Raw genomic sequence first — 27,622 nt, forward strand, 5'->3', positions numbered from 1 at the left:
CACGTGACACTGATGTGGCACTGATGAGAGATGGCACTAATACGTGGCACTGATGACATGTGACACTGATGTGGCACTGATGACAGGTGGCACTTATATGTGGCACTGGGGACAGATGGCACTGACAGGTGGCACTGGGGACAGATGGCACTGGGGACAGATGGTACTGACAGATGGCACTGACACATACTGTGGGCACTGTATGTTCTATTTTTTTTTACACTGACGCTGCAGCCGGTCGCTCTCCCTCCTCACATGCTGTCTCTGTGTGAGGAGGGAAAGCCGGCAACTCTCATTGGACACTCAGATCGAGTGCTAAATGGCTGCTGTGATTGGCCATTTAGCACGATCTGTGATTGGCTGTGTCCAAGGTACACGGCCAACACAAGAATTTCCCCGCGGCGCATCGTGGAAGTAAACAGGAGGACGTCCGGGGACGCCCTCCCGGCAATTGGAGTCTGCGCTGTAGCTGTCTTTGGGCTATAGCGCAGATGCCTAGTGGTTATTGTGTACTGTGCAAAATTTTCCACAAAGTGTCCTCATTAGAGATGAGCTTCGTGTTCGAGTCGAACCCATGTTCGACTCGAATATCGTCTGTTTGATCGTTCACCGAATTGCGAACGATATGGGCCGTTCGCGCCAAAGTCGAGTGGCGCATCACGGCCCATAATTCACTGCGGCATTGCAGTGCATTGCTGGCTGATGATTGGCCAAGCATGCACTATGACCCGCTTGGCCAATCACAGCGCCGTCTGTAGAGAGAGCTGTAATTGGCCAAAGCCAGGGTGGCTTCGGCCAATTATGGCTCAGGGGGTTTAATACACGCCCCACACTATATAAGGCCGCCTGCACGTCGGCCCTGTGTAGTGTGTTCTGGCGTTGAGAGACAGAGACAGAGAGACAGTGTCATTTGATTTAAGTTAGATAGATTAGGCAGGACAGTCAGTCAGTTAGCTGCACTTACAGTGTATTGTGTATATATATGCATCCCAGGTGTTGTGTATATATATATATATATATATATATATATATATATATATATATATATACACTGTATTTAGTTTAGCTAGATCCGTTCCTGTTATTATCTTCCTACTGACAGGCAGGCAGGTGTTGTTACAGTATTTACAGCTACCTGAAGAAAATTGCTGGTGTTCTTCTGATCCTATTAGTACCACAGTCAGGCAGCTACAGTATTTAAAGTTAGTGTAGTGCGACCTCTGCACAGTGTTCAGCTAAAGCTACAAGTTAGTGTAGTGCGACCTCTGCACAGTGTTCAGCTAAAGCTACAAGTTAATGCAGTGCGACCTCTGCACAGTGTTCAGCTAAAGCTACAAGTTAGTGTAGTGCGACCTCTGCACAGTGTTCAGCTAAAGCTACAAGTTAGTGTAGTGCAACCTCTGCACAGTGTTTAGCTAAAGCTTCAAGTTTGTGTAGTGCGACCTCTGCACAGTGTTCAGCTAAAGCTACAAGTTAGTGTAGTATGACCTCTGCACAGTGTTCAGCTAAAGCTACAAGTTAGTGTAGTACGACCTCTGCACAGTGTTCAGCTAAAGCTACAAGTTAGTGTAGTGCGACCTCTGCACAGTGTTCAGCTAAAGCTACCTATAGAAGGTTGGTGGTGTTTTCCTGATCCTATCACTACTGCAGGCAGCTACATTATTTACACGTTAGTGTAGTGCGACCTCTGCACAGTGTTCAGCTAAAGCTACAAGTTAGTGTAGTGCAACCTCTGCACAGTGTTCAGCTAAAGCTACAAGTTAGTGTAGTGCGACCTCTGCACAGTGTTCAGCTAAAGCTACAAGTTAGTGCAGTGCGACCTCTGCACAGTGTTCAGCTAAAGCTACAAGTTAGTGTAGTGCGACCTCTGCACAGTGTTCAGCTAAAGCTACCTATAGAAGGTTGGTGGTGTTTTCCTGATCCTATCACTACTGCAGGCAGCTACATTATTTACACGTTAGTGTAGTGCGACCTCTGCACAGTGTTCAGCTAAAGCTACAAGTTAGTGTGGTGCAACCTCTGCACAGTGTTCAGCTAAAGCTACAAGTTAGTGTAGTGCGACCTCTGCACAGTGTTCAGCTAAAGCTACAAGTTAATGCAGTGCGACCTCTGCACAGTGTTCAGCTAAAGCTACAAGTTAGTGTTGTGCGACCTATGCACAGTGTTCAGCTAAAGCTACAAGTTAGTGTAGTGCAACCTCTGCACAGTGTTTAGCTAAAGCTTCAAGTTTGTGTAGTGCGACCTCTGCACAGTGTTCAGCTAAAGCTACAAGTTAGTGTAGTATGACCTCTGCACAGTGTTCAGCTAAAGCTACAAGTTAGTGTAGTACGACCTCTGCACAGTGTTCAGCTAAAGCTACAAGTTAGTGTAGTGCGACCTCTGCACAGTGTTCAGCTAAAGCTACCTATAGAAGGTTGGTGGTGTTTTCCTGATCCTATCACTACTGCAGGCAGCTACATTATTTACACGTTAGTGTAGTGCGACCTCTGCACACTGTTCAGCTAAAGCTACAAGTTAGTGTAGTGCAACCTCTGCACAGTGTTCAGCTAAAGCTACAAGTTAGTGTAGTGCGACCTCTGCACAGTGTTCAGCTAAAGCTACAAGTTAGTGCAGTGCGACCTCTGCACAGTGTTCAGCTAAAGCTACAAGTTAGTGTAGTGGGACCTCTGCACAGTGTTCAGCTAAAGATACCTGTAGAAGGTTGGTGGTGTTTTCCTGATCCCATCACTACCGCAGGCAGTTACATTATTTACACGTTAGTGTAGTGCGACCTCTGCACAGTGTTCAGCTAAAACTACAAATTAGTGTAGTGCGACCTCTGCACAGTGTTCAGCTAAAGCTACAAGTTAGTGTAGTGCGACCTCTGCACAGTGTTCAACTAAAGCTACAAGTTAGTGTAGTGCGACCTCTGCACAGTGTTCAGCTAAAGCTACCTGTAGAAGGTTGGTGGTGTTTTCCTGATCCTATCACTACCGCAGGCAGCTACATTATTTACACGTTAGTGTAATGGGACCTCTGCACAGTGTTCAGCTAACGCTACCTGTAGAAGGTTGGTGGTGTTTTCCTGATCCTATCACTACCGCAGGCAGCTACATTATTTACACGTTAGTGTAATGGGACCTCTGCACAGTGTTCAGCTAACGCTACCTGTAGAAGGTTGGTGGTGTTCTCATACTACAGGCAGGCAGTTGATTTTGCTAGCCGCAGTATCAGTATATATATATATATATATATATATATATATACTGTATATATATATATATATATATATATATATATATATATATATATATATCCCAGCTTAGTGAAGATACATCTCACTGCAGGCCATTAGTATGTCTGGAAGGCCAGCAAAGAGAGGCACACAGTCACAAGCCAATAAAAAAGGGCAAGCAGGCTCTGTGTCTAGAGGCAACAGTGCTGGTCGTGGACACGGTGCATCCTCATCAGCACGTGGCCGTGGGACACGCTTGGCCTTTTTTTCGGCAGCTGGCCGTGTTGAGCTGCAACATGCGGAAGACTTGGTCGAGTGGATGACCAAGCCGTCCTCATCCTCCTCATCCTCTCTCACCCATGCTCAGGGTACTTTGTCTGGCAAAGCAGCTGCCAACGCGGCCTCTTCCCTCGGCTCAATGTCATCAGTGACTCCTTCCCTAGCCCCACCATGTCCTCCTGAGGAGCCCTCGAACTGTTTGACCACAGTGTTGGGTACATGCTCCAGGAGGATGCCCAGCGTTTAGAATGCTCTGATGATGATACTGAGCTAGATGAAGGCAGTAATGTGAGCACGGACAGAGGGGGTGCCCAAGAAGGACAGCAATCTGGCAGTCATGTTCCCCCTGCTGCAGCATACTGCCAGGTTTGCTCCAGTGATTAGGAGGGAGGGGATGATGAGGTCACTTTCTCAATGTGAGTGCCTCATAGGAGAGAGGAGGAGGAGGAGGAGGCACATCACCAACGAGGCAGGATGCCCTCCAGGGGCCAGCTTAAGGGCAGCACACTGACTGCATCACACCGCAAAGCTCCGCATGTGCAGGGCATTGCTGTCTCTGCACATTATTCCAAAAGTTCTTTGGTGTGGGCCTTTTTTGAGACAAGTGCATCAGATCGCACCGCTGCTATTTGCAACATATGTCTCAAGCGTATCTCGCGTGGCCAAAACATCTCCCGCTTGGGCACCACATGCTTAACCAGACATATGTTGACCTGCCATGCAGTTCGTTGGCAAGCGTACCTAAAAGACCCACACCAAAGAACAAAGAGGACCTCTCCTTGCTCCTCATCAGCTGAGATCTCCAACTCCACTATACCTTCAGTCCTCTCTGAGAACTGCACTGAGAGGAATGAATGTTTAGAATTAGGTGTGTCACAGCCAAGTACTTGTGGGCAATCTGCTATCGGTACACCGACGTCAGATTGTACCAGGCAAATTTCCCTGCCCCAGCTGCTGCACCGCAGAAAGAAGTTCGCTCCCAGCCATCCACATGCCCAGCGGTTGAATGCTAGCTTGGCAAAATTGCTAGCACTTCAACTGCTGCCTTTTCAGTTGGTAGACTCTGCCCCCTTCCGTGAGTTTGTGGAATGTGCGGTTCCTCAGTGTTTAACAGGGGCGTGTAATTACAATTTTTGATGCAATTCTTTGCAGCAGGGCTAGTTCCTGCACTCCAACTAGAGTATCTGTGAGGGGTTGCAGTGTTGTGGCACCATCACCAGTGCCTAAGGCCCAATTTATCAGCCCCTGTTTAACAGGGGCGTGTAATTACAATTTTTGATGCAATTCTTTGCAGCAGGGCTAGTTCCTGCGCTCCAACTAGAGTATCTGTGAGGGGTTGCAGTGTTTTGGCACCAGCACCAGTGCCTAAGGCCCAATTTTTCAGCCCCTGTTCAAGAGGGACATGTAATTAGAATTCTTGATCTAATATTTTACAGCAGGGCCCGTTTCTGCGCCCACCAAGAGTAACTGTGAGGACTTACAGTGTTGTGGCACCAGCATGACCACCACCACCAAAGGGCCAATTTTTCTGGCCCTGTTCAACAGGGGCATGTAATTACAATTCTTGATATAATATTTCACAGCAGGGCCTGTTCCAGCGCCCACCAAGAGTAACTGTGAGGATTTACAGTGTTGTGGCACCCGCACCACCACCACCATCACCAAAGGCCCAATTTTTCTGGCTCTGTTCAACCGGAGCATGTAATTACAATTCTTGATCTAATATTTCACAGCCCTGTGAGGGCTTACAGTGTTGTGGCCACAACAACACCTAAGGCCCAAATTTCTGCTGCGTATATAGGGCAGGCCCCTACTTTCAAACATCCAACTTACAAACGACTCCTACTTGCAAACGGAAGGAGACAACAGGAAGTGAGATGAAATCTACCCCTAGGAAGGGAAATTCTCTCCTGTAAAAGTTAGTATGGGAAAAACTTTTCTCCTTTCCACTGATGTTTTATCACCAATCCTTGTTTCACTAAAAACCCCAAATTTTCAAAAAACATTTGTCATTGGGACAAAAGTGAGGTGAAATCTTCTGAAGAGGAGCACAGACCGCAAAACAAATGTCACAGGGGTGATAACTCTTCCCTATATTTTCCAAAAAGCTTAAAATAGATTTTTTGGCTGAAGCTAAACACGTTAAAAATGTACCTGTTCAAAATTACAAACAGATTCTACTTAACAACAAACCTACAGTCCCTGTCTTGTTTGCACCGCCTGTATACTGTTGTTCAGAGTATATAGGGCCTGGGGGCCCCACACCTTTCCTTTTTTAATTTGGGTGTGGGGTTCCCCTTAATATCCATACAAGACCCAAAGGGCCTGGTAATGGACTGGGGGGTACCCATGCCGTTTGTCTCACCGATTTTCATGCATATTGCCAGGACCCGACATTACATTAAAGCCGCTAGCAGTTTTAAATGACTTTTATTCCTTTAAAAATGTCACTTTGTGCAGGGACTGTTCTAAGCACGGGAAACACGCGCCACTTTACAGGCATACTATACACTCCCAGGTACAATATTTAAAGGAATATTTCACCTTTTTTTTTTTTTTTTTTTACTTTAAGCATCATTAAAATCACTGCTCCTGAAATTAAACTTAAAAGTTAAAACTTTTTTTTGCAGTGATACATGTCCCCTGGGGCAGGAACCGGGTCCGCAAACCCTTTTTAGGACAATACCACGCAAATTAGCCTTTAAAATGAGCACTTTTGATTTTGAACGTTCGAGTCCTATAGACATCAATGGGGTTCTAACGTTCGTGTGAATTTTCGGTCCATTCGCAGGTTCTGGTGCAAACCGAACCAGGGGGGTGTTCGGCTCATCCATAGTCCTCATATACATCATACAAAATGATTTGCAATAAAGTGCAATGTGCTTGATTTTTCCACACAGTGTTCTTATATAATTCAGACAATGGTGAAGACAATGTGCCAGTCCAATTTTGTGAATAATAAAACACTTGTAGATGAAACAATCTCTCCACACACGTTCACCTCTGTGTATATTTTAGAAAATCCTTGTGCTCCCTCCACCGGTTGTGCCCTCACCTTATAGTCTTTGTAAATGTGCCTTTGAGAATAATCAATCCTCTGGAAAACTCCTTCTAATATCCCTCCTCCTACTAAACCACCCATGAGCTCAGGTCACATCAATCAACTTTAAATATTATGCCTCCTTACTGCTGCCCGTGGACTCCAATCTCATTGATCCCATGCAAAGTAATCAAAACTTGCAATAGTGTTTTATCGCTTTAAAATGTATTCATAATACAACAAATATGCACTCATATATGGCAAAACTGAATCAAGCCTGTGTATATTTCATGTGCCAGCGGTGCTAGGACAAGTGTACCACCATTCAGACCGACTCTGCAGCCCCGGCAGTCAGTGCTGCCTCCGTCCATCACACTCCCAGTATCCCTTCCTGGTTCCTCATTCTTCAACCTCTCAGGTCCCTCCTCCTCTATTAATAGTCCCTCCTCCCCTATTAAGACCTGGATATAAACCCCTTAAAATGAGACACCTCTGTCATGTAATGAAAAACAGGAGCTGGGGATTGTATCCATAGGGCTCTGCATGTTGCAGCTGCAAATAAGGGAAATACATTGTTTGGGGAAACCCAAATTTAGCCTATAATTCCGTGAAGGACCACAGTTTACCATTAGAAAAGATATGTACCAAGTGCATGACTCCATATGATTTCCATCCCTCTCCACATGTCAGGGATTGTAGTTCCTTATAGTACCTATTGTCCCATATAGGTACAACCAGAGAAGCCAGTGATATCATGTAGCTGTCTAGCTTTGTTCCATACCTTTTGCATCAAAATATATGTAGGGAAAGGTATGTTAGATTTGGCAAAAGCTAAAGCCTCCAGACCTGTGGCTACACAATGCATTCCCGTGACATACCACAAAAGGGCTATAGTTGGATCCATGTTTCCCCCCTCATCAGCAGACTCCTTGGGTATAGCTTGGGCAATATGCTGCAGCTGAGCTGCCAAATAATAGAGCCATGGATTGGGTAGTGCTAGCCCCCTGCCTCTTTAGGTTTCTGCAGTTCTAACCTAATCCTTGGGGGTCTATTAGGCCAGATGAAGGAACGAAACATGGAATTAATAATGCAGAATATTTTAGGCAGGACCACCATGGGCATGTTGTGTAAGATATACAAAAGTTGTGGCATGAAAATCATTTTAGTGAGGTTCACTCTGCCTACCAGTGACATCTGTAGTTTAGACCATATTTTAGTTTTGTCACAAATACGGCCTAATAGGGGGGAGAGATTAGGAGACACATAATTCCGTGGTTGCGGGGTAACATAAACTCCCAAATATTTAAACAAAGAGGTTACTGGGATGTCATGGAGTGTAGGGCCCTGAATATCAGGGGCAGAATCTAACAGCATAATTGAGGATTTTCTCCAGTTAATTACCAGACTTGAAAATACTCCAAACCTTCTGATAACTGACAAGGCTTCCCGCAGAGATTCTGAAGTATCTCCTAGTAACAGCATGGTGTCATCTGCGTAAAGCATGAGCATTTAATTATTGAATGAAGAAAAGTGGGCCCAAACTTGCGCATTATAGCCCACAAATATTGCCACTCAATGCTATTGAAGGCCTTGTGGGCATCCAACGACAGCAATGCCCTATCTTTTATATTGTCAGCTTGGGACTGTATGTTGAGAAATAGTCTACGTAAATGAATGCCTGTAGATTTCTCAGGTATAAAGCCAGATTGGTCTGAGTGTATGATGGATGATAAAACCTTGTTAAGTCTCCGGGCTAAAACCTTTGCCAAAATTTTAATACTGGTCTAAGAGACCACATTTTTGTAAATATTTTATTATATCTTTTCATGTGACAACACTGAAGAATTGACACTTTGCTACAATGCACAGCTTGTATAACAGTGTAAATTTGCTGTCCCCTCAAAATAACCTAACACACAGCTATTAATGTCTAAACCGCTGGCAACAAAAGTGAGTACACTCCCGAGTACACAAGTGAAAATGTCTAAATTGGGCCCAATTATCTATTTTCCTACCCCGGTGTCATGTGACTCGTTAGTGTTACAAGGCCTCAGGTGTGTTAAATTTGGTGTGACCTCTCTCATACTGGTCACTGGAAGTTCAACATGGCACCTCATGGCAAAGAACTCTCTGAGGATCTGAAAAAAAGAATTGTCGCTCTACATAAAGTTGGCCTAGGCTTTAAGAAGATTGCCAAGACCCTGAAACTGAGCTGAAGCACAGTGGCCAAGACCATACAGCGGTTTAACAGGACAGGTTCTACTCAAACACTGGCAATGTCTAGCTGCATTGAGTGTTTTAAATAACTGTGGTAATATGGCTTCCCCGTACTGTTATATACCTCAATCGGAATACTATCATCCCCAGGGGTCTTAGAGTTAGGGAAGGAGTTGGCTGCCAAGTGAAGCTCCTCCATAGTTATGGGGGAATCCTGTAGGTGACTCTGAGAGTTGGCAAGGCAACGCAACTCTATCTCTTGTAGGAAGTCTTGTAATTCCTCCGGGGAGTACTCCTGCTTAGAATGGTATAGATTAGAGTAAAACTCTACCAGCTCCTGCATAAATGTTGGTCGGGGTATTTGCCAACTTCCCCACTCTGGTAGGTAAAGCCCCAATAGGAAAGTCTGGTGTAACTGCATTATTTTTGCAAGCAACCTTCCTGTCTGTTCCCCCTCTTCATAAAAGGCCAGTTTGTTAAAAAAAAGTTTCTTGTCTACCTTAGATGTGTCCAAGCAATTAACTGTGTCCAGAGCTGCTATCCAGGCTGCTCTAGTGCCCTCTGCAGAGTTGGCAATGTACTGATGGCGTTGACCTCTGCTATAAATAGGCCTCTCAGGAATGCTTTAAATGCATCCCGGGCACCATTCAGATCCGGGTGATCTGCATGTCTCCGCCAATAATCAGAAATATCATTTGCTATTTTATAATGCGAGGTAAAGAGATTTAACCAAAAAGCATTAAGCTTCCATGGGGCTCTTGGCAAGGTTGTGGCAGGTTTAACATTTAAATGGACTAAGAGAGGGGAGTAATCTTGGATACCTCTAATCAAGTATTGTATATCCTCTTTAGGATGGGAGGCTGAAGGCATGCACAGGCACAAATCATTCCTCGAGAGGGATAAGTGGGTTTTGGAGAAGCACGAGAATTGTTTTTGCTGTGGATTTCAGAATCCCCAGGGATCTAACCAACCCACCTCCCCTACAAAATTTCAGTAAAGTAGATCTAGTATGCTGAAGACCCATGATGTGGGGGGGGGATATTTGTCAAGAGCAGGGTTTAAGAGACCGTTACATTTCAACTGGAAAAGATTACATAACAGAAACACATATCTTCCCTCCAAGTCAATCAGGTTATCAAATAATTGAAAAACTAGGAATAGGTGTATCAGGACACTCACCCCCCTGGATAGGAGGTATGTGTAGAATGATACGCCCATCCCACCCAAGCAAAAGTAATACATGACAGAGTCTCCGGTATTAGTTGATTTCTTGTAAAGTGCACACTGCGGGAAGGTGTTTCCGGAGGGCACTGGACACCATGGTACGCTTAAGGGGGTCATTAATGCCTCTAATATTCCATGAAACTATAGGAGCAGTGGTCATCATGAGTTTTCAAGATAATAATGTCACTGTGAATAAGCATCCCGGGCCATGCATAATAGTATCCAGGGATGCACCATTTTGCCCGAACAAAAGGGTTTTGGGGGCTTTGCATAGTCTAGGATACAAAGCAGCAGTGCTGGGGGCACAGGGGCCAATCGCACATCACATCCATGGTAGCATGAGCCTAAACAAAAAGTACTGGAACTGTAGCAGTTTGAAGATTAAACAAAAATCAAAGGTTGTAAAACAATAACATTGGTGAGGCCATCACCATGGACACAGAGGAGTAGACTCCAACTTTGTAGAACCACCTCAACACAAGGAAAAAGAAAAAAAAATAATAACACGTGGGTATACAAAGTTGCATATAAACTGTAATCCAAAGGTTGCCGAATCGCATAAAGATTACTTGCTCTCATTACCGACAGGATAACTGTCTCCCAGTCGCATATTCAGACATCTGGGTGGAAGTAAAACTGTTTCTTATATTCTACGGTACAGGGTTGGTAGCTGCTCAGAAACCACACTGTCATTCCACCTCATCTGCAGGTCTTCTGGCTTGTCGAAGCATATGCTCGTTGGTATCCAGCCAATCTGAGGCCTCCACAGCCGATTTATAAAAATGAGCCTGGCCTCTTGCTAGCACCAGGAGTCTGGCGGGGTACAACATGGCGTAATTGGCCTGGAGTTGCTGAAACCTTTTCTTGACTTCCACAAATTTAGCTCTGCGGCGCTGTACTTCTGCTGAGAAGTCAGGGTAGAAAGAGATTTTAATGCCATTAAACTGGTTATTGCGGCACTCCCTGGGCTGGGGAAAGATAATCTCCTTGTCTTTAAAATTGAGGAGTTTGGCCAGGAGGGTACAGGGTGGATGTCCTGGTGGAAGGGGTCTTGGAGGAACCCTATGTGCTTGCTCCACAGAGTTAAAGGGCGTGAAAACACCTCCTTACCAAATATCTCAACCAGCCATTTCTCCACAAAATCCGTGGGGGCCCTTCCCTCTGTTTTTTCCAGGAGCCTCACAATGCGAACGTTGTTCCGCCTCAGGCGGTTTTCAATTACCTTATTTTTGAGTTCATTGGTCATTGCAATTCTTATCTTCCACATCACTGACATGGCCCTCCACCGCAATGGTGTGTTCCCTGATCTTTTGCAAATCATGGCGGAGCAGCCCTATCTACTCTTTCAAGCCTCCAAAGTGTTCTTGAAGTGTATTCACAGATGCTGTGCACTTGTGGACTGTTCTAAGTATTTCAGCTAAAGTTGGCTGTGCAGCATCATCCTCCCCATTCTCCTCCTCTAAATCTGCAAAGAGCTGATCCGTTTCAGCCAGGAGGGCCTGTGTGGGTGACTCGTCTGCCTGCTCAGCGTGAAAGATAGCAGGGGTAGCTTCTAAGTCCTTCTCCAAGGGCTGTTCTGCTGCTTCATTCAATTTCTGAGCATAGTACAACATATCTCGGGGTGGGTCTTTCCCCTGGGCTTTAAGAGTTTTTTGAAGAGGCTTACCAGCTTCTTTTGGCTTCTCTCCACGTAGAGGCTGGGCTGCCGCAGCGCCATGTTGGAAGTCGGGCTGCATCCCGTCCTCCTGATGCTTGCTGGTCAGCATGCTGCTTTTGTGAGCTTTTGGGGACGCTTGTGGTGCCGTGGATGTGAGCTGTTCCGGATCCAAAATGAGCCGTTATGCCGACTGGGAGAAGGATCTTTGCAGGATTACTGAAGGGAGCTCTGTGAGACATGTCCCCTCACATGCCGCTCTTGGCCATGCCCCCAGTTTTTTTTTTTTAATACATTTGCAAAGATTTCAAACAAACTTCTTTCAGGTTGTCATTATGCGGTATTGTTTGTAGCATTTTGAGGAAAATTATGAATTTAATCCATTTTGGAATAAGGCTGTAACATAACAAAATGTGTAAAAAGTGAAGCGCTGTCAATACTTTCCAGATGAACTGTATGCCTTGCAGCTCTAGGGATTAAATGCCAACCAGGACACTCCCTGCATGTTCTCCTTGTGCTTTCATGGATTTCCTGCAGGTACCCCAGTTTCCTCCCATACTCCAAAGACATGCTGGTAGGTTCATTTGTTCCTGTCTAAATTGGCCTTAGCATGTGCACAAGATAAGGACCCTAGATTGTAAGCTCCTTGAGTGCAGGGACTGATGTGAATGTATAAAGCTTTTTATAAATAGTTGGCTCTATATACTGTAAATGCCTGTAATACAGCCATTCTCAACCAGGGTTCCGTAATGCTGTGTACACACGTTTGAAATTTCAGCCCCCAAAATACTGATGAGAGTTTTTCGTCGGAAAATGAGACCGTGTGTATGCTCCATGCTTTTTGCATGCTTTTTGTATGCTTTTTTTTAACCATAGTTTTTTTATTGGTTTTCACAATGTACAGAATATGGTAGGTTACATTGAATACATCATGGTAGGTATACAAAGTAGAAACATAAGATAAGATAGAAGGTTAAACAGTGTTACAAACATGCAGGCTACTCATGTGATGGTAATAAGTGGCCTCAATAGGAGGCAGAACCCGTCACCCCATCTGGGTACTCACTGTGAGCAGGTTCTTGGTAGAGCCTTAGCAAACGGCCTGCTCTGGACCCGGTATAGGGTCTCTGGAGATCTATCTCAAAAGTATATATGTATAAGAGTATTAACTAGGAAACACAAAAAAAAAGAGAGAAATAAACTTTTGCTATTGGTGTAGCGCAACATATAAAATATAGCTATATGTCGTAGCAGTTAATACGAATATTAAACAACGTAGTTATTGAGAGGATCAAGACAGGTAAACAGGGTGGTACATTCAGAATTATATAGGATAGGGATGTCAGTTGTGGGGGTTTGCATTTAGGATGCTTGAGCCAAAGGAGCCAGTTGGTTTGGAAGCTAGGAAGTTGGAGGTGGGCTTTGGCGTGCATGAATTCCATGAGGCAGTGGTTATTTAGGAGTGTGATTATTTCCCCGCTGGAGGGAGGTAGAGGGGATTTCCAGTTTTTGGCAATGGCCAGGCGTGTAGCAATAAGAGCATGGGAGATAAGAATACATGAGGGTTTGGGCCAATGTTCTAATTCAAGGCCTAGTAGCACGATTTGTGGAGTCAGGGGCACAGGGACTGATAGTATGGAGAGGAGGAGTTTGGAGAGCATGGACCATAGCGTGGTTAGGACCGGGCAGGCCCACCATATGTGGAACGGGGTGCCTGGGGATCAGCAATTTCTCCAACACAGATTGCTTGTAGTTGGGTATATGTGGACAAGTTTGGTCGGTGTAAGGTACCGGTTGTGGTGTATTTTTTGGACCGTTTCCCAGTGAAGGAGACATTTGAATTGAGCAGTGCCATTGTTGGTGTGTGTAAGTGCGATGTAGTAAGAGTTCCCATTTTAGCATTGTGGGAGATTTGAGTGTTGGGCAGGTGTCTGTGAGGAGTTTGTAGCAAAATGAAATTCCTCGTTGGCTGGGAGAGGTAAGATTGAAAAATGTCAGCATGTGCCATGTAAGTAAATTTTGCAACCATTGTGTTTTAGAAAGGATTGATCGTGTTCTGAGGTATTTGAAGAAGTCTTTATGTTCTATGTGAAAGGTGGTTCGAAGAGTGTGGAATGATTTGAGGTTGGAACCGTCATGGAGGGTTCCGATATTGGAGATGCCTTTAGCTGCCCATGTAGAGATATTAATGTCAGGGGTGAGGATGTGAAGAGCCTCCAGTGGTATATGTTGAAGTAGATTTAGTGGGATGCCTTTAGAGGTTTGTATGATGGCTTTCCATACCCGTATGGTGGCATTAATTGTATCGAGGAACGAGTGGGCCTCGTGATGTTGCAATAGGAGGGCACAGAGGATCAGTTTGGGGTGGGAGGATAGTGCTGCTTGCTCTATTTGCAGCCATGTGGTTCGGTGAGCAGTGTTCCACCAGGTTTTGGCCTGGTCTAGTATAGTTGCTTTATAGTAGGCCGCTAGATCTGGTGCTCCCATCCCACCAGCAGTAACCGGTTTACAGAGGGTGTTGCTTTTAAGTCTAGAGCGTTTGCCCCCCCATATGAATGTGTTGAATATGGTTTGCAATTGCGCTATTTGTTGTTTGAGTAAGGGTATGGGAAGGGTCCAGAAGAAATATAGGACATGGGGTAGAAGGAACATTTTAGCCAGGGTAATTCTGCCTGCCCAGGAGGCAGTTGTGTGTTTGAGGTCTTGCACGGTTTTTTGTAGTTTGGCAGTAAGGTTATTAAGGTTGAGAGGGCGTAGGTTTGATGACGGTGTGGTAAGTTGTATGCCTAGGTATGTAAGGGTGGAGTTAGGCGCCCACGAGAAGGACGTGCATTCGGTGACAGTCTGTTTGACATGTTGGGCCAGTCCTATGCCCAACATGCTGGATTTGGAAAAGTTAATTTTATAGAGAGAGACTTTGCTAAATATATCTAAGGTGTCGTGTAGTGCAGGCAGAGAGGTGACAGGGTCCGTTAGGGAGATGATGACATCGTCCGCTTATAGTCCAATTTAGTGCGTTTCTTGTGTTACTGCTATTCCCGAGATACGCGGGTTGTCTCTGATTGATTGGGCAAGGGGTTCCATGACAAGGGCAAAGATCAGGGGTGAAAGTAGGCACCCCTGACGTGTCCTGTTGGAGATATGGAAGGGGTCTGAGAGTAGCCCTGAAGTCGGTACTCTGGCGCTAGGGATGGAATAAAGGGTGAGTATTGCTTGTAGGATGGTCCCAGTAAAGCCAAATTTATGGAGGACAGCAGTGAGATAGGACCAATCCACCCGATCAAACGCCTTCTCTGCGTCAAGGGAGATGAGCAGAGAAGGCGTTTGGTGGTGTTCCACCCATTGTATCAGGTAAATGAACCTGCGTGTGCCGTCCGAGGTTTGCCTGCTAGCCACAAACCCCACCTGATCAATATAGTTACATAGTTACATAGTTACATAGTAGGTGAGGTTGAAAAAAGACACAAGTCCATCAAGTCCAACCTATGTGTGTGATTATGTGTCAGTATTGCATTGTATATCCCTGTATGTTGTGGTCATTCAGGTGCTTATCTAATAGTTTCTTGAAGCTATCAATGCTCCCCGCTGAGACCACCACCTGTGGAAGGGAATTCCACATCCTTGCCGCTCTTACAGTAAAGAACCCTCTACGTAGTTTAAGGTTAAACCTCTTTTCTTCTAATTTTAATGAGTGGCCACGAGTCTTGTTAAACTCTCTTCTGCAAAAAAGTTTTATCCCTATTGTGGGGTCACCAGTCCGGTATTTGTAAATTGAAATCATATCCCCTCTCAAGCGTCTCTTCTCCAAAGTGAATAAGTTCAGTGCTCGCAACCTTTCCTCATAACTAAGATCCTCCAGACCCTTTATTAGCTTTGTTGCCCTTCTTTGTACTCGCTCCATTTCCAGTACATCCTTCCTGAGGACTGGTGCCCAGAACTGGACAGCATACTCCAGGTGCGGCCGGACCAGAGTCTTGTAGAGCGGGAGAATTATCGTTTTATCTCTGGAGTTGATCCCCCTTTTAATGCATGCCAATATTCTGTTTGCTTTGTTAGCAGCAGCTTGGCATTGCATGTCATTGCTGAGCCTATCATCTACTAGGACTCCCAGATCCTTTTCCATCCTAGATTCCCCCAGAGGTTCTCCCCCCAGTGTATAGATTGCATTCATATTTTTGCCACCCAAATGCATTATTTTACATTTTTCTACACTGAACCTCATTTGCCAAAATATGAATTAGTTGTGGTATAATAGCAGATAGTCGCTTGGCCAGGAGTTTGGCAAATAATTTGGTATCAGTGTTTAGTAGGGAAATGGGTCTGTAGCTGGCTGGCTGGTCAGCCGGCTTACCCGGTTTTGGGATGGTGACAATGGTAGCCTAGAGGGATTCTGGCGGGATGTATCCTGTGCATGCGATGGAGTTGAGAGAATGACATAGGTAAGGGGTAAGGTGGTCAGAGAATGCTTTATAATATTCATTATTAAACCCGTCGGGACCTTTGTGCAGTGGCAGGGCCTTGATGGCCGCTTCAACTTCCATTGGAGAGAATGGGGAGGAAAGTTGGGAAATTTGTTCTTTCGAGAGTGAGGGGAGGTGTAGGTTGGCGAGGAAATTGTCAATATCAGAGGGTGAGGAAGGCAAAGCTTGGTCAGTGCTAGTAAGATTTTAGAGGTTGGAGTAATAAGAGCTAAATTCATCCGCAATATCTTTGGGGTTGATATGTTTTGTACCGTGTCGATCAGTAAGGAATGGGATTTTAGATTGTGCTATTTTGCGTTTGAGTTGTTTAGTTAGGTAAGCCCCAGGTTTGTTGTGATGTGAATAGGTCTGTAAGCGGAGGCGATTGATGTGGTAGTCGAAGTTAGTGTGGAGGTGAGCACTTAGGGCTTGTCTAGCTGTCTGTAATTCAGAGGTGAGCAGAGGGGATGGTGTGGTCTTATTAGCTTGTTCGAGATTTGGTCTAGGAATTTGTTAGTGGCAGAATTATATTGTTTCTTCTCATGGACACCTATTTTGATTAGGAGGCCCCTAACGTAGGCCTTGTGGGCATTCCAGAGCACGGTGGGGTTATCCACTGATCCTTCATTAGTGGTGAAGAAGTGTCTTAACTCGGATAGAATCTGTTTTTGGTAGAGCTGGCGCGTAATGATAGAGGTGTTAAGCCTCCAAGTAGTATTTTTCTTTTTTTGGGAGTGCTGGGAACAGCTTCAATGAAATGGGCACGTGGTCAGACCATGTAATGAGTCCAATTTTAGTATCTTGGACCATTTGTAGAGTATGCTTGTCAGTCAAAAAGAGATCTATCCGAGAGTATGTTTGTTGCGTATGGGAGAAAAAGGTATATTCTCTTTTGGTGCCATGATGGTACCTCCAGGGACCATAAAGGTCTTCCGAGTGGAGGAGGGAGGGGAGAGAAGTAGAGCGTTTGCGGGAAGGGTTAGAGGTGTCTAGTGCGGTATCAACAATTTGGTTGAAGTCTTCGCAAATGATCAGGGGTCCATGTTTAAAGGGTTCCAATTTTTTCAATAGAGTTTTGTAAAAGCTGTGTTGATTTGTATTGGGGGAGTAGATGCTAGCAATGGTGATGGTGTGGTTGTTGATAGTAGCATTCAGGATTATGAATCTGCCATCCGGATCTATGTCCGTGTGGAGTGGTTGGAACGAGACTGTGGAACGTACGGCAAGCATAACACCTGCCTTTTTCTTGGTGGCGTTGGCAAAATAGCAGTGAGGGTATTGTTTGTGGATACAGGAAGGAGGTTTGATGGATGCAAAATGGGTTTCCTGCACACATAATATGTCAGAGGTGTGCGTTAGGGCTTCTTTCCATAATAAACTCCTTTTGTAGGGGGAGTTTAGTCCCTTTGCATTAATGGATGTGAAGGTGATTGACATGTCGGTAGGTGGATATCCAGCGGGGGTAGGAGAGGCTGGGGGTTGCTCCCTGTTGGTGGGTATGTACGGGGGAGGTTATAAGGGGGTAAACCTGTAATAAAGAATTACAATAGATAAACCGAGGTTATGCTTTAACGATAGTTAAATATATCTATGAAGCAGTAGATAAAACCTGTAAGAAATGGTGGTAAGTTACAAACTTAATGCTGTACACACACAAGACAAAAAAGAAAGTGAAACACACAGAAAAAAATTAATAAAATTTAAAAAAAAAATGGAGAAAAAAAAATAAAAAGACACAGCAAAGTGTCTTTCAAGTGCTCAGCACTTTTCCTTCTCTGGGGGAAAAGAGTACGGAGTATACATAGAATTACGCTTATCAGGGACAGATATCAGGCGAAGTTTTGCAGGTACGAGGTCGCAAAGATTGTCCAGTAGGCACTTGCTGGAGTAGAGTAGGTAGTGTTCACCTGCGGGCGGAAGCAGGAGTGTGGCGTCTGGGGCCTGAAGTAAATGTTGGCGGTGGTGGTCGTTGAAGCGGCAGTTCAGGCGGTGGGGTGGTGAGTAGGCCCCAGTTGAGCATGCGCTTGATGCCATCTTTGGGGGTGAAAATGGTGGTGCTCTGGTTTTGATACGTGACTACCAGCTTGGTAGGGAAGCCCCATTTGTATGGGATGTTATTATTCCTGAGGGTTGCGTTTGTCTGTGAGAACTCTCTTCTTTTTTGAGCAGTGGCAGCAGAGATGTCAGCGTATAGGGACACAGAGGAGTAAGGATCAGGAAGCGGAGAGGTGGATCTGGCAGCCGCCATGATCTTTTCCTTCACTTGGAAAAAGTGGATGCATGCGAGGAGGACATCCCTGGGGACAGACGCAGGGAGGCTGTTGGGTTTGACAAGTCGGTGTGCGCGGTAAATGATCATGTCGTTTTGGCATAGTTGAGGAATAAGCATGAGGAATAGTTGTTGTATATAGGGGATCAGTTCTGGGGGTTTAACTGACTCTGGTACCCCTCTAAATGTAATGTTGTTTCGCCGTGAGCGATCTTCTAAATCTGCGACTTTGGCTTGGAGATAGCGAATTTCCTCAGTGTGGTGGTCATGGACCTCCGCCATTTTGTTATAGGCCGCAGTATGTTCAGTGAGTTGTTTTTCAATATCATTCATGCGATCTTCCACTTGATCGATTCTGGAATGAAGTGTGGAGATTGATGATCTCAGTTTGTTTCGGATGTCATTTTGTAAAGATAGCAGCATGAGCTTGAGTGTTTGCTCAGAGGCTGGCTGGTCAGATGCAGGGAGTGCAGCCAGTGTGTCATGAGGAGGCATTTCAGGGCCTGTAATGGCTGGGGTGTCCCAGTGCTGCTTCTTAAGCAGTGGAGCTTTGGTGGGTGAGAGGGCTGGGGATTGTGCAGCTCTCTTACCTCTATCAGTGGGTCAGGGATGGGGGGATTCATCTGCTGGGGATGAGCTGTCCATCTCGGCGGTGCTGTGATCAAGAGAGCTCCCTGCTTCAGTCAGTGAGCCGTGCAGAGTCGCGCCGGCGCCATCTTGGGCCATCAGCATGTCAGTTCTCCTGAAGTAGTATGTGAGGCGGCGGGGCTGAAGGAGGCCAGTATGTCCGTTCCTGGACATACCATTCGGGTGCCCAGTGGTTCCGCTCCTCTCCAGTGGAGTAGAGAGGGGGGATGAATTGATGTTCCGTGCGGTGGGTTGCTATCTGTCCAACGGCTGAGTGGAGCTGAGGGATCAAGCGGCCATCTCAGTCTGCGGCTAGCCACGCCCCCGCTCCATCTGACTTTTGCTGGCCGAATTCCAGCCAGCAAAAAAATTGGGAGCACGTTCTTAATTTTTCGGTCGAAAAAAGTTCCTATCCGAAAATGTGATTGTTGCAATTCCGACGCGCAAAATTCCTACGCATGCTCAGAAACAATTCAACGCATGGTCGGAAGCATTGAACTTCATTTTCTTGGCTCGTCATAGTGTTGTACGTCACCGCATTCTTGACGGTCGTAATTTCAGCGAACTTTTGTGTGACCGTGTGTATGCAAGGCAAACTTGAGCGGAATCCCGTCGGAAAAGCCGTCATATCTTTTTCCAACGGGAAGTCCGATCGTGTGTACGCGGCATTATGCTGCGTACACACGAGCAGAATGTCCGATAGAAAAAGTCAGACGGAGTCTTTTCATCGTATAATCTGCTCATGTGTAGGCCTCATCGGACCTTTTTGTTTGAAAATTCTGATGGACCTAGAAATAGAACATGTTCTAAATCTTTCCGCCGGAACCGGTTCCGCTCGCATCGTATGCTGTTCCGATGGAACAAAAATGACGCATGCTCTGAAGTAAGAGACGTAAGCTATTGGCTACTGGCTATTGAACGTCCTTTTTCTAGTCCCGTCGTACGTGCTGTACGTCACCGCGTTCTGGACGGTCGGACTTTGGTCGGACTTCAGTTTGACCGTGTGTAGGCAAGACAGTTTGAATGGAATTCCGTCGGAGTTCCGTCAGAGAAACCTTCGGAGTTTAGTCCGACGGCAAAACCGGTCGTGTATACGTGGCTTTATGTTTCCTCAAGAGGTTTCATACAGGTTCCTTGAGCTGTAGCTAATTGACCTCCCATTTGATGGAGGCTGCATAGTTCCAGTCGGCAGTGTGACATCAATTATCTTTATAGCTATGTTTAAGGGGACATTCTAAAGACCACTGTAAGGCTGTAATTCTTCCCCCTGCGACTAACAATATAAGATACATTCTTTCCACTGAGCACCAACATAAGGGACATTCTTCCCACTGACCGCCAATGTAAAGTGAGGCCGGAGTGATAATGACTGAAAGGAGGGGTAGTGTAGGGCCGGGCATGACAGTGTGGCTAAGGGAGACACTGAAGGGGTTAATATTGGAAGGAAAACATGGTAGAAAAAGGGGAGGTAAGAAAACAGTCTTTGGAAGGAAGGGGGAGGAGTTATATTTAAAGGAGGGGTGGAGGAAAGGATCAGTGTGAGAAAGAGTTAGACGGAGGAGGCAGTTTTTCCCACCCTCCCTATATATATATGTTATGTATGTGCCATGTGTTGTGTGTTGTTTTCTATTTTTCAGGAATGGGTGAGGGTCGTCATGACAGCAAGGATGGTCCATTTTGGGTAGGGGCTGTGTTCTTCCAGTGGTCTTTGAGGGGGGCAGTAAAAGGAGGGATAAAATAAGGGGTGGGGGGCTCATCGTTAGCATGTACCCCTCCGGTGTATTCCTGAACGTTGGAGGGAATACTGGATTTTGTGGCGCTGCGGGAAGCGGTTGTCTCCGAGCGGCTACAGCTGGAGGCCTATTAGTTTAGTAAATATCCCGCAGTGCGTTGGTGTTATACGATGGTATTACGTTGGTTATATTGGAAAGGTGGGTCACCGTCAGAGACCATCAGACTAGGGTTAACAGTTTATGTTATTACGTTATTATTTATGTTTATTGGTTATTTATTGGTTATTCATTGGAGTTATTATTTGGAAGTGTTTTAATAAAAGAGGCTGTTATGGCCATTCTACTCCAACAAAAGAGAAGGTGTGGACTCATTATTTCAGGTGGGGAAGATATGGGGTTGGAGTATTACGGTGACTGAATGTAGGGGACAGTTGGTCTACACTGGTCAAGAACATTCTTCCCACTAACCACCAAACTGTATGGCGAGAGTTGGCCATGCAATGAGATGTTTGACTATCTGCAACTGGGATCTGTATTTTAACATTTAATGGGGAATGATGTTGTAAGTGTAGCGGGCACTTATTTTTACATAGGTGGCCTTTATTGTTAGTTTCCTATGTCAGGTAAATTTAGACAGGCTTGTGCTGTAGCAGCAGGCCTGTTTGTTAATTTCTATATTTGAGTGGCAGGTGTTTGTATTCGAGTCCCAGCCAATCATTGATTTGTTGGACAAGGCCCGGAACTCTGATATAAAAGCTGAGTCACATGGTCAGTCTGGGTTTCCTGTCTTGCTGTTTGCCGTGAGAGCCGGAGAGGCTCGTCCTGGTTCCCGGAGGGGAGAGGTCCCCCCTCCGGGGAGCCAACGGAGCTTCACCCTAGCCAGATGGGTGGAGGTCTGGTCCTCATGGAGAAACAGACGATATCCTGCAGCATGTAGTTCTGGATGTCGTAGGCCGCCCCTGCGGGGAGGGGAGCGGGCCACAGACAGACAGAGGAACCGGGAATCATTTCGGATGAAGTGGCAGCAAAACGGAAGGAAACTGGGTGATCGATTGTTTATGAGTGGCACATGGACTATTGATCAAGTGAGTGAAAGCCCAAGGGAAGGGTACTGTCAGTGACTGAGGTTGTTGATGCACAAGTCGGTGTGATGGGTGGTTTTGGCCCGTGACTTAGAGTTCAACATTGCCCTGGGAATCCAATCAGTCAAGCAAGGAGGTGATCAGAATCACTCTCTTGTAATTTAACCTGAAAGTACCAAACAAGTGGGAAGTAGTGGCAAAGAGGTAGCGGTGAAGCTGCATGCACACACATGGAGAAATGGATTGTTCCTTTTAAGTCATCCAGATGAAGAAGTTATTCAGAGTGGCTCTTTATCATTTAATTCTCTATTAAATCTACTTCCATCTTCCCTGATCAAAGAGATCGTTTGAAATGTTTTTGTCTGATCATCCGCAATTATTCTTTAATGCAACAAAGAGAGCATCTCAAAGGAACTCCTTCTCCTATCCCAGTTTGTGTTAATGAATAAAGCGTTGAAAAAAGCAATAAGGACTGTGACTTTGAATCTTTGGGCTGCGAGGGTTGAGTGGTAAATGTGAATTACAGATATAGCCAATTCTAAGCCGATCCTTTGGGGGTAAGCGCTACATGTGGGGGCGTCGTCCGGGATATCTGTTTCACGTTTGCCGCTAACCATCTCCCATAGCAACGAAAACCTGCATTTCAGAAATTGTTGTCAAGATAGCCTGCAGTATAACAGTACCTGCCACCAGGGGTCGCTGGGGAGGACTTTGAAAATGTGCTGCTACAGTTCCTTGTGCGCTGAACCAACAAGTGGGGGGTGGAGTCACGCCCCAGAGGAAAAGTTTTTATGTTGAGCGTGCCAAGCGAGGAAGATGGCAGAAGGTGTTGAGAACACGCTTGCCGTACAACGGCTGTCTGATGTGCAGGATCGGGTTCTAGTTGACACCGGTGTTCGGTTGGAATTGACCGGGGGACTGGCGTTCCGAGTGATTGATGGAGTGGACAAGCTCTGCATGCTGTGTCCTGAATGTCGGAGGCGTACAGTTGGAGTTACTGCCTGGGTTCAGTGCGGACATTGCGGTACCCAGTTAGCAAGATTGGGACCCGTCCAGCGAGAGGTCACGTACTATACTGCTAAAGAGAAAATGGGACTTTGTCTGCCACGGAAAGGGGTGATACGGAAGGGTCGTGTATCGCCTGCAGCAGCAGTGATGGAGCTCCCGTCTGATTTGGCTGAATCTGAGCTATCAGGAGATCAGGTAGGATCTGCTGAAGAAGCCTGCAACCTGGCTGGGGATCCGGGGACTGTTGAAGTTGTTGCCCAGTCGTCGGAGAGAACCCATGAGGAGCCGGTGAATATTAAACCCTTTGATTTGCCCATCCGGAAGAAGCCTAGATTACAGGAGGGGGATTCCTCGGGTGAGCCGGACAGGGTGAGTGAAGATCGGGTTGTGGATTGGGGATCACCACAGATCTTGCAGAAATACGGATCAATGAGTGATTTATTTGCATGGTCATCCCCTGAAGAATGTGATTTAAGTGAAGAGGAATACTTTATTGAAAGTTCAACATCTGTGGAGGCTTCCACGGGAGTGTCTGGTACAACTAAGGTTTTAGTACCTCTGTTCAATTTGACTAATACCATTGTTTCTAACAAGCCAGCTACATTCCAGAAATGGGTTAGTAAAGCTACTGACGCTTATGTTCTGCCTGGCAGAGGAAAGGCCAAAGACTTACCTAGACTCTCTAGGTTCCAGAGAGAGGTCCAGTGAAGGGTAGCTCAGGAATGGGGCTTTGACTATTCTTATGTCCTGGAACAAATTATGGACGTTATAGAAAGTTCCTGGGAGACATGGGAGGATGAACTTGTGTGGGACTATCTTCATGTACCCAAGCCAAAAAGGAAACCTGATAGTGAGGTTTGGGTCCGGTTCAAAGATATTCAGCAAGAGTGGAAGCTTGGAAGGGCGATCCGCAAGGAAAGAGTATTGGTGGTAAAAGCTGGACAAAATACCCGCAGTTACTCTATCTCAGTGAGAGGACCGGGAGATAGCCGCAGAAGGTTGCCTGACCCAAGATATTATTTGTGAGAAGGATTGTGTTCACAAGTTATGTCTTTTACCCAGATAGACTGCAGGATGGCAGACGGGTTAGGGTGGGCATTTCCCCAATTTAAACTGTTGAGCAGGAAGCTTACATTCATGGTGCCTAACAAGGACAAAGTTATGGACACTAGGATGTGTTGTTTCCATTTAAAAGTCCCTTTGTAGCACAAGTACTTATTCAAGGACTCTCGTTTAAGAGCCAAACAGAAAGTTTATTTTGCCAACGGGCAACTGGATTTAATTGTTGAGCATGTCTATTGGGATGCGCTTTGCAGGAGTACTGCTGGACTCCTTTTGAGGGAGCGATTATCTCAATGGGAACACAAATGCCACAAAAAAATTATTTGTTTGATTAATTATCAGGCAGAGGATTATAACCCCCTTTGCATGGTAATGCTTGTGAAATAGTGAGAAAATATTGTGTGGATTTTTCTTTTCTTTAGGTATATTGGAAGATGTGATGGCTGTCCATTCCACAGAAGAAGGCCTGTGGTAATCAAAGCATTCTTCCCACGGGGACAGTGCTTTGGTTCCGCTTGTATTGAATGTTATAATGTAGGGATCTACAGTCAGGCCATGTAAATACTATTGTACTGATATTGTATACAGTGACAATTGATGTTTGACTTTGTTAAAAGTTTATTTTCCCTTTTCCCTCATTTCCCATTTATGTAATGAGATGCTCTTCATTTCTAAAACAGAAAACCTTTAGAGAGTCATTCTGAAATTTTTCCTCCACAACTGAGGACAGTTGTGATTCAAGTGGGGGGTGTATGTAGCGGGCACTTATTTTTACATAGGTGACCTTTATTGTTAGTTTCCTATGTCAGGTAAATTTTGAAAGGCTTGTGCTGTAGCAGCAGGCCTGTTTGTTAATTTCTATATTTGAGTGGCAGGTGTTTGTATTCGAGTCCCGGCCAATCATTGATTTGTTGGACAAGGCCCGGAACTCTGATATAAAAGCTGAGTCACATGGTCAGTCGGAGTTTCCTGTCTTGCTGTTTTCTGTGAAAGCCGGAGAGGCTCGTCCTGGTTCCCGGAGGGGAGAGGTCCCCCCTCCAGGGAGCCAACGGAGCTTCACCCTAGCCAGATGGGTGGAGGTCTGGTCCTCATGGAGGAACAGACGATATCGTACAGCATGTAGTTCTGGATATCGTAGGCCGCCCCTGCGGGGAGGGGAGCGGGCCACAGACAGACAGAGGAACTGGGAATCATTTTGGATGAAGTGGCAGCAAAACGGAAGGAAACTGGGCGATCGATCGTTTATGAGTGGCACATGGACTATTGATCAAGTGAGTGAAAGCCCAAGGGAAGGGTACTGTCAGTGACTGAGGTTGTTGATGCACAAGTCGGTGTGATGGGTGGTTATGGCCCGTGACTTAGAGTTCAACATTGCCCTGGGAATCCAATCAGTCAAGCAAGGAGGTGATCAGAATCACTCTCTTGTAATTTAACCTGAAAGTACCAAACAAGTTGGAAGTAGTGGCAAAGAGGTAGCGGTGAAGCTGCATGCACACACATAGAGAAATGGATTGTTCCTTTCAAGTCATCCAGATGAAGAAGTTATTCAGAGTGGCTCTTTATCATTTAATTCTCTATTAAATCTACTTCCATCTTCCCTGATCAAAGAGATCGTTTGAAATGTTTTGTCTGATCATCCGCAATTATTCTTTGATGTTTCCTGTAAGAACCATGTTAAGATGATAATGCAACAAAGAGAGCATCTCAAAGGAAGTTCTTCTCCTATCCCAGTTTGTGTTAATGAATAAAGCATTGAAAAAAGCAATAAGGACTGTGATTTTGAATCTATGGGCTGCAAGGGTTGAGTGGTAAATGTGAATTACGGATATAGCCACTCCTTCGGGGGTAAGCGCTACATAAGTAAAACCATAATGATGCTTTAAGCCTGGAATGGGCAAAAAAGATAACTGCATTTGAAGTCACAAATGCAAATTCTTTTAGAAATGAGAGAGATAGACAGGGATGAATAAAGTATTAACTTACCATTTATGCAGGTCAGAAAACATATCAGGGCAAAACATACATACTTCATAGTAATCCGTTGGCACCACAGCTCTAAAACAGAAAAAGCAACTATATAATTATTATTTTTATTATTATTAATATTATTATTCAGGATTTATATGGCGCCAACAGTTTGTTCAGCACATTACAAAATGGCAGCAGACATTACAGTTACAATGCAATTTGTTACAAGAGGAATCAGAGGGCCCTGCTCGTTAGAGCTTACAATCTAAAAGGGAGGGTCAAGTGATACAAAGTGATGGAGAAAGTAAAAACACAGTGTAAAAGTTAGCAGCAGTATATGCTTCTTTAAAGGGATCATCTAAAGATGAATAGATTTGGAGACAGTCGGACAGATTGGGGTAGGGAGTTCCAAAGGATGAGAGAAGCTCAGGAGAAGTCCTGGAGGTGCGCTTAAAAGGAGGTGACAAAGGAGCTAGAGAGCAGGAGTTCTTGGGAGGACCAAAGTGAGCGATTTAGATGATATTTTGAGACCATGTTAGTGATGTAGCTGGGAGCAGAGTTTTGGATGGCTTTGTAAGTTGTTGTTAGTACTTTGAATTTTATTTGTTGGGTGAGGAAAAGCCAGCGGAGGGATTGGCAGAGAGGGGTGCTAGTCACTGAACGGTTGGTAGGGTGGATGAGTCTGGCAGCAGCATACATGATGGACTGAAGGGGGGATAGCCTATGTTAAAGTAATCTAATGAGGCGGGAGATAACCAGTACATGAATTAGAAGCTTTGTGCTGTCATTGATTAGGAAGGGGCGTATTCTGGAGATGTTGCAGGGGTTGAGGTGGCATGATTTGGACAGGGATTGGATGTGGGCCTGAAAGGACAGTTCAGAGTCCAGGGTAACTTCTAGCACCTTTGCATGGGGGGGGGGGGGGTGGGGGGACTGATAGCTGTTCCATTAATCTTGACAGAGAAGTCAGAGGAAGGGGCACGTATGGGAGTAAATATTAGGAGCTTGGTTTTGGATAGATTGAGTTTGGGGAAGTGGTGTGACATCCAGTCTGATATGTCTGTTAATAAATCAGTGATGTGTGAGGAAACTGATGGGGTGAGCTGAGGGGTAGAGAGATAGATTTGGGTGTCATCAGCATAGAAATGATATTGGAAACCATGGAAAGCTATGAGCTGACCCAGTGAAGAGGTGTAGATCGAGAATAGAAGAGGTCCAAGGACAGAACCTTGGGGGATCCAACGATAAGAGGAGTAGGGGAGGAGGAAGTAGAGTTGTAAGTGGCACTGAAGGTGTGGTTAGATAGTTAAGATGCAAACCAATGGAGAGTACAGTCATGGAGACCAAGGAAGTAGAGTTTCTTGAGGAGGAGGGGGTGGTCAACTGTATCAAAGGCAGCGCAGAGGTCCAAGAGTAATGCCCCGTACACACGGTCGGACATTGATTGGACATTCCGGCAACAAAATCCTAGGATTTTTTCCGACGGATGTTGGCTCAAACTTGTCTTGCATACACACGGTCACACAAAGTTGTCGGAAAATCCGATCATTCTGAACGTGGTGACGTAAAACACGTACGTCGGGACTATAAACGGGACAGTAGCCAATAGCTTTCATCTCTATTTATTCTGAGCATGCGTGGCACTTTGTGCGTCAGATTTGTGTACACACGATCGGAAATTCCGACAACGGATTTTGTTGTCGGAAAATTTTATAGCCTGCTCTCAAACTTTGTGTGTCCGAAAATCCGATGGAAAATGTGTGATGGAGCCTACACACGGTCGGA

The 27,622-nt window shown here is 45.4% G+C and overlaps 1 protein-coding gene across 1 annotated transcript in view; it reads right to left on the reverse strand.

Annotated features, from left to right (window-relative positions):
• The window catches only part of LOC141116650 (uncharacterized), a 210,737-nt gene that overhangs the window by 103,210 nt on the left and 79,905 nt on the right, over nt 1–27,622 (reverse strand). The window contains exon 2 of the mRNA XM_073609042.1: nt 25,853–25,924. Coding sequence (XP_073465143.1) covers nt 25,853–25,924 — 72 coding nt within the window. The remainder of the gene's footprint in view (nt 1–25,852; nt 25,925–27,622) is intronic.

Source organism: Aquarana catesbeiana, linkage group LG13 (genome assembly GCF_042186555.1).
Source record: "Aquarana catesbeiana isolate 2022-GZ linkage group LG13, ASM4218655v1, whole genome shotgun sequence".
Lineage (NCBI taxonomy): Eukaryota > Metazoa > Chordata > Amphibia > Anura > Ranidae > Aquarana > Aquarana catesbeiana.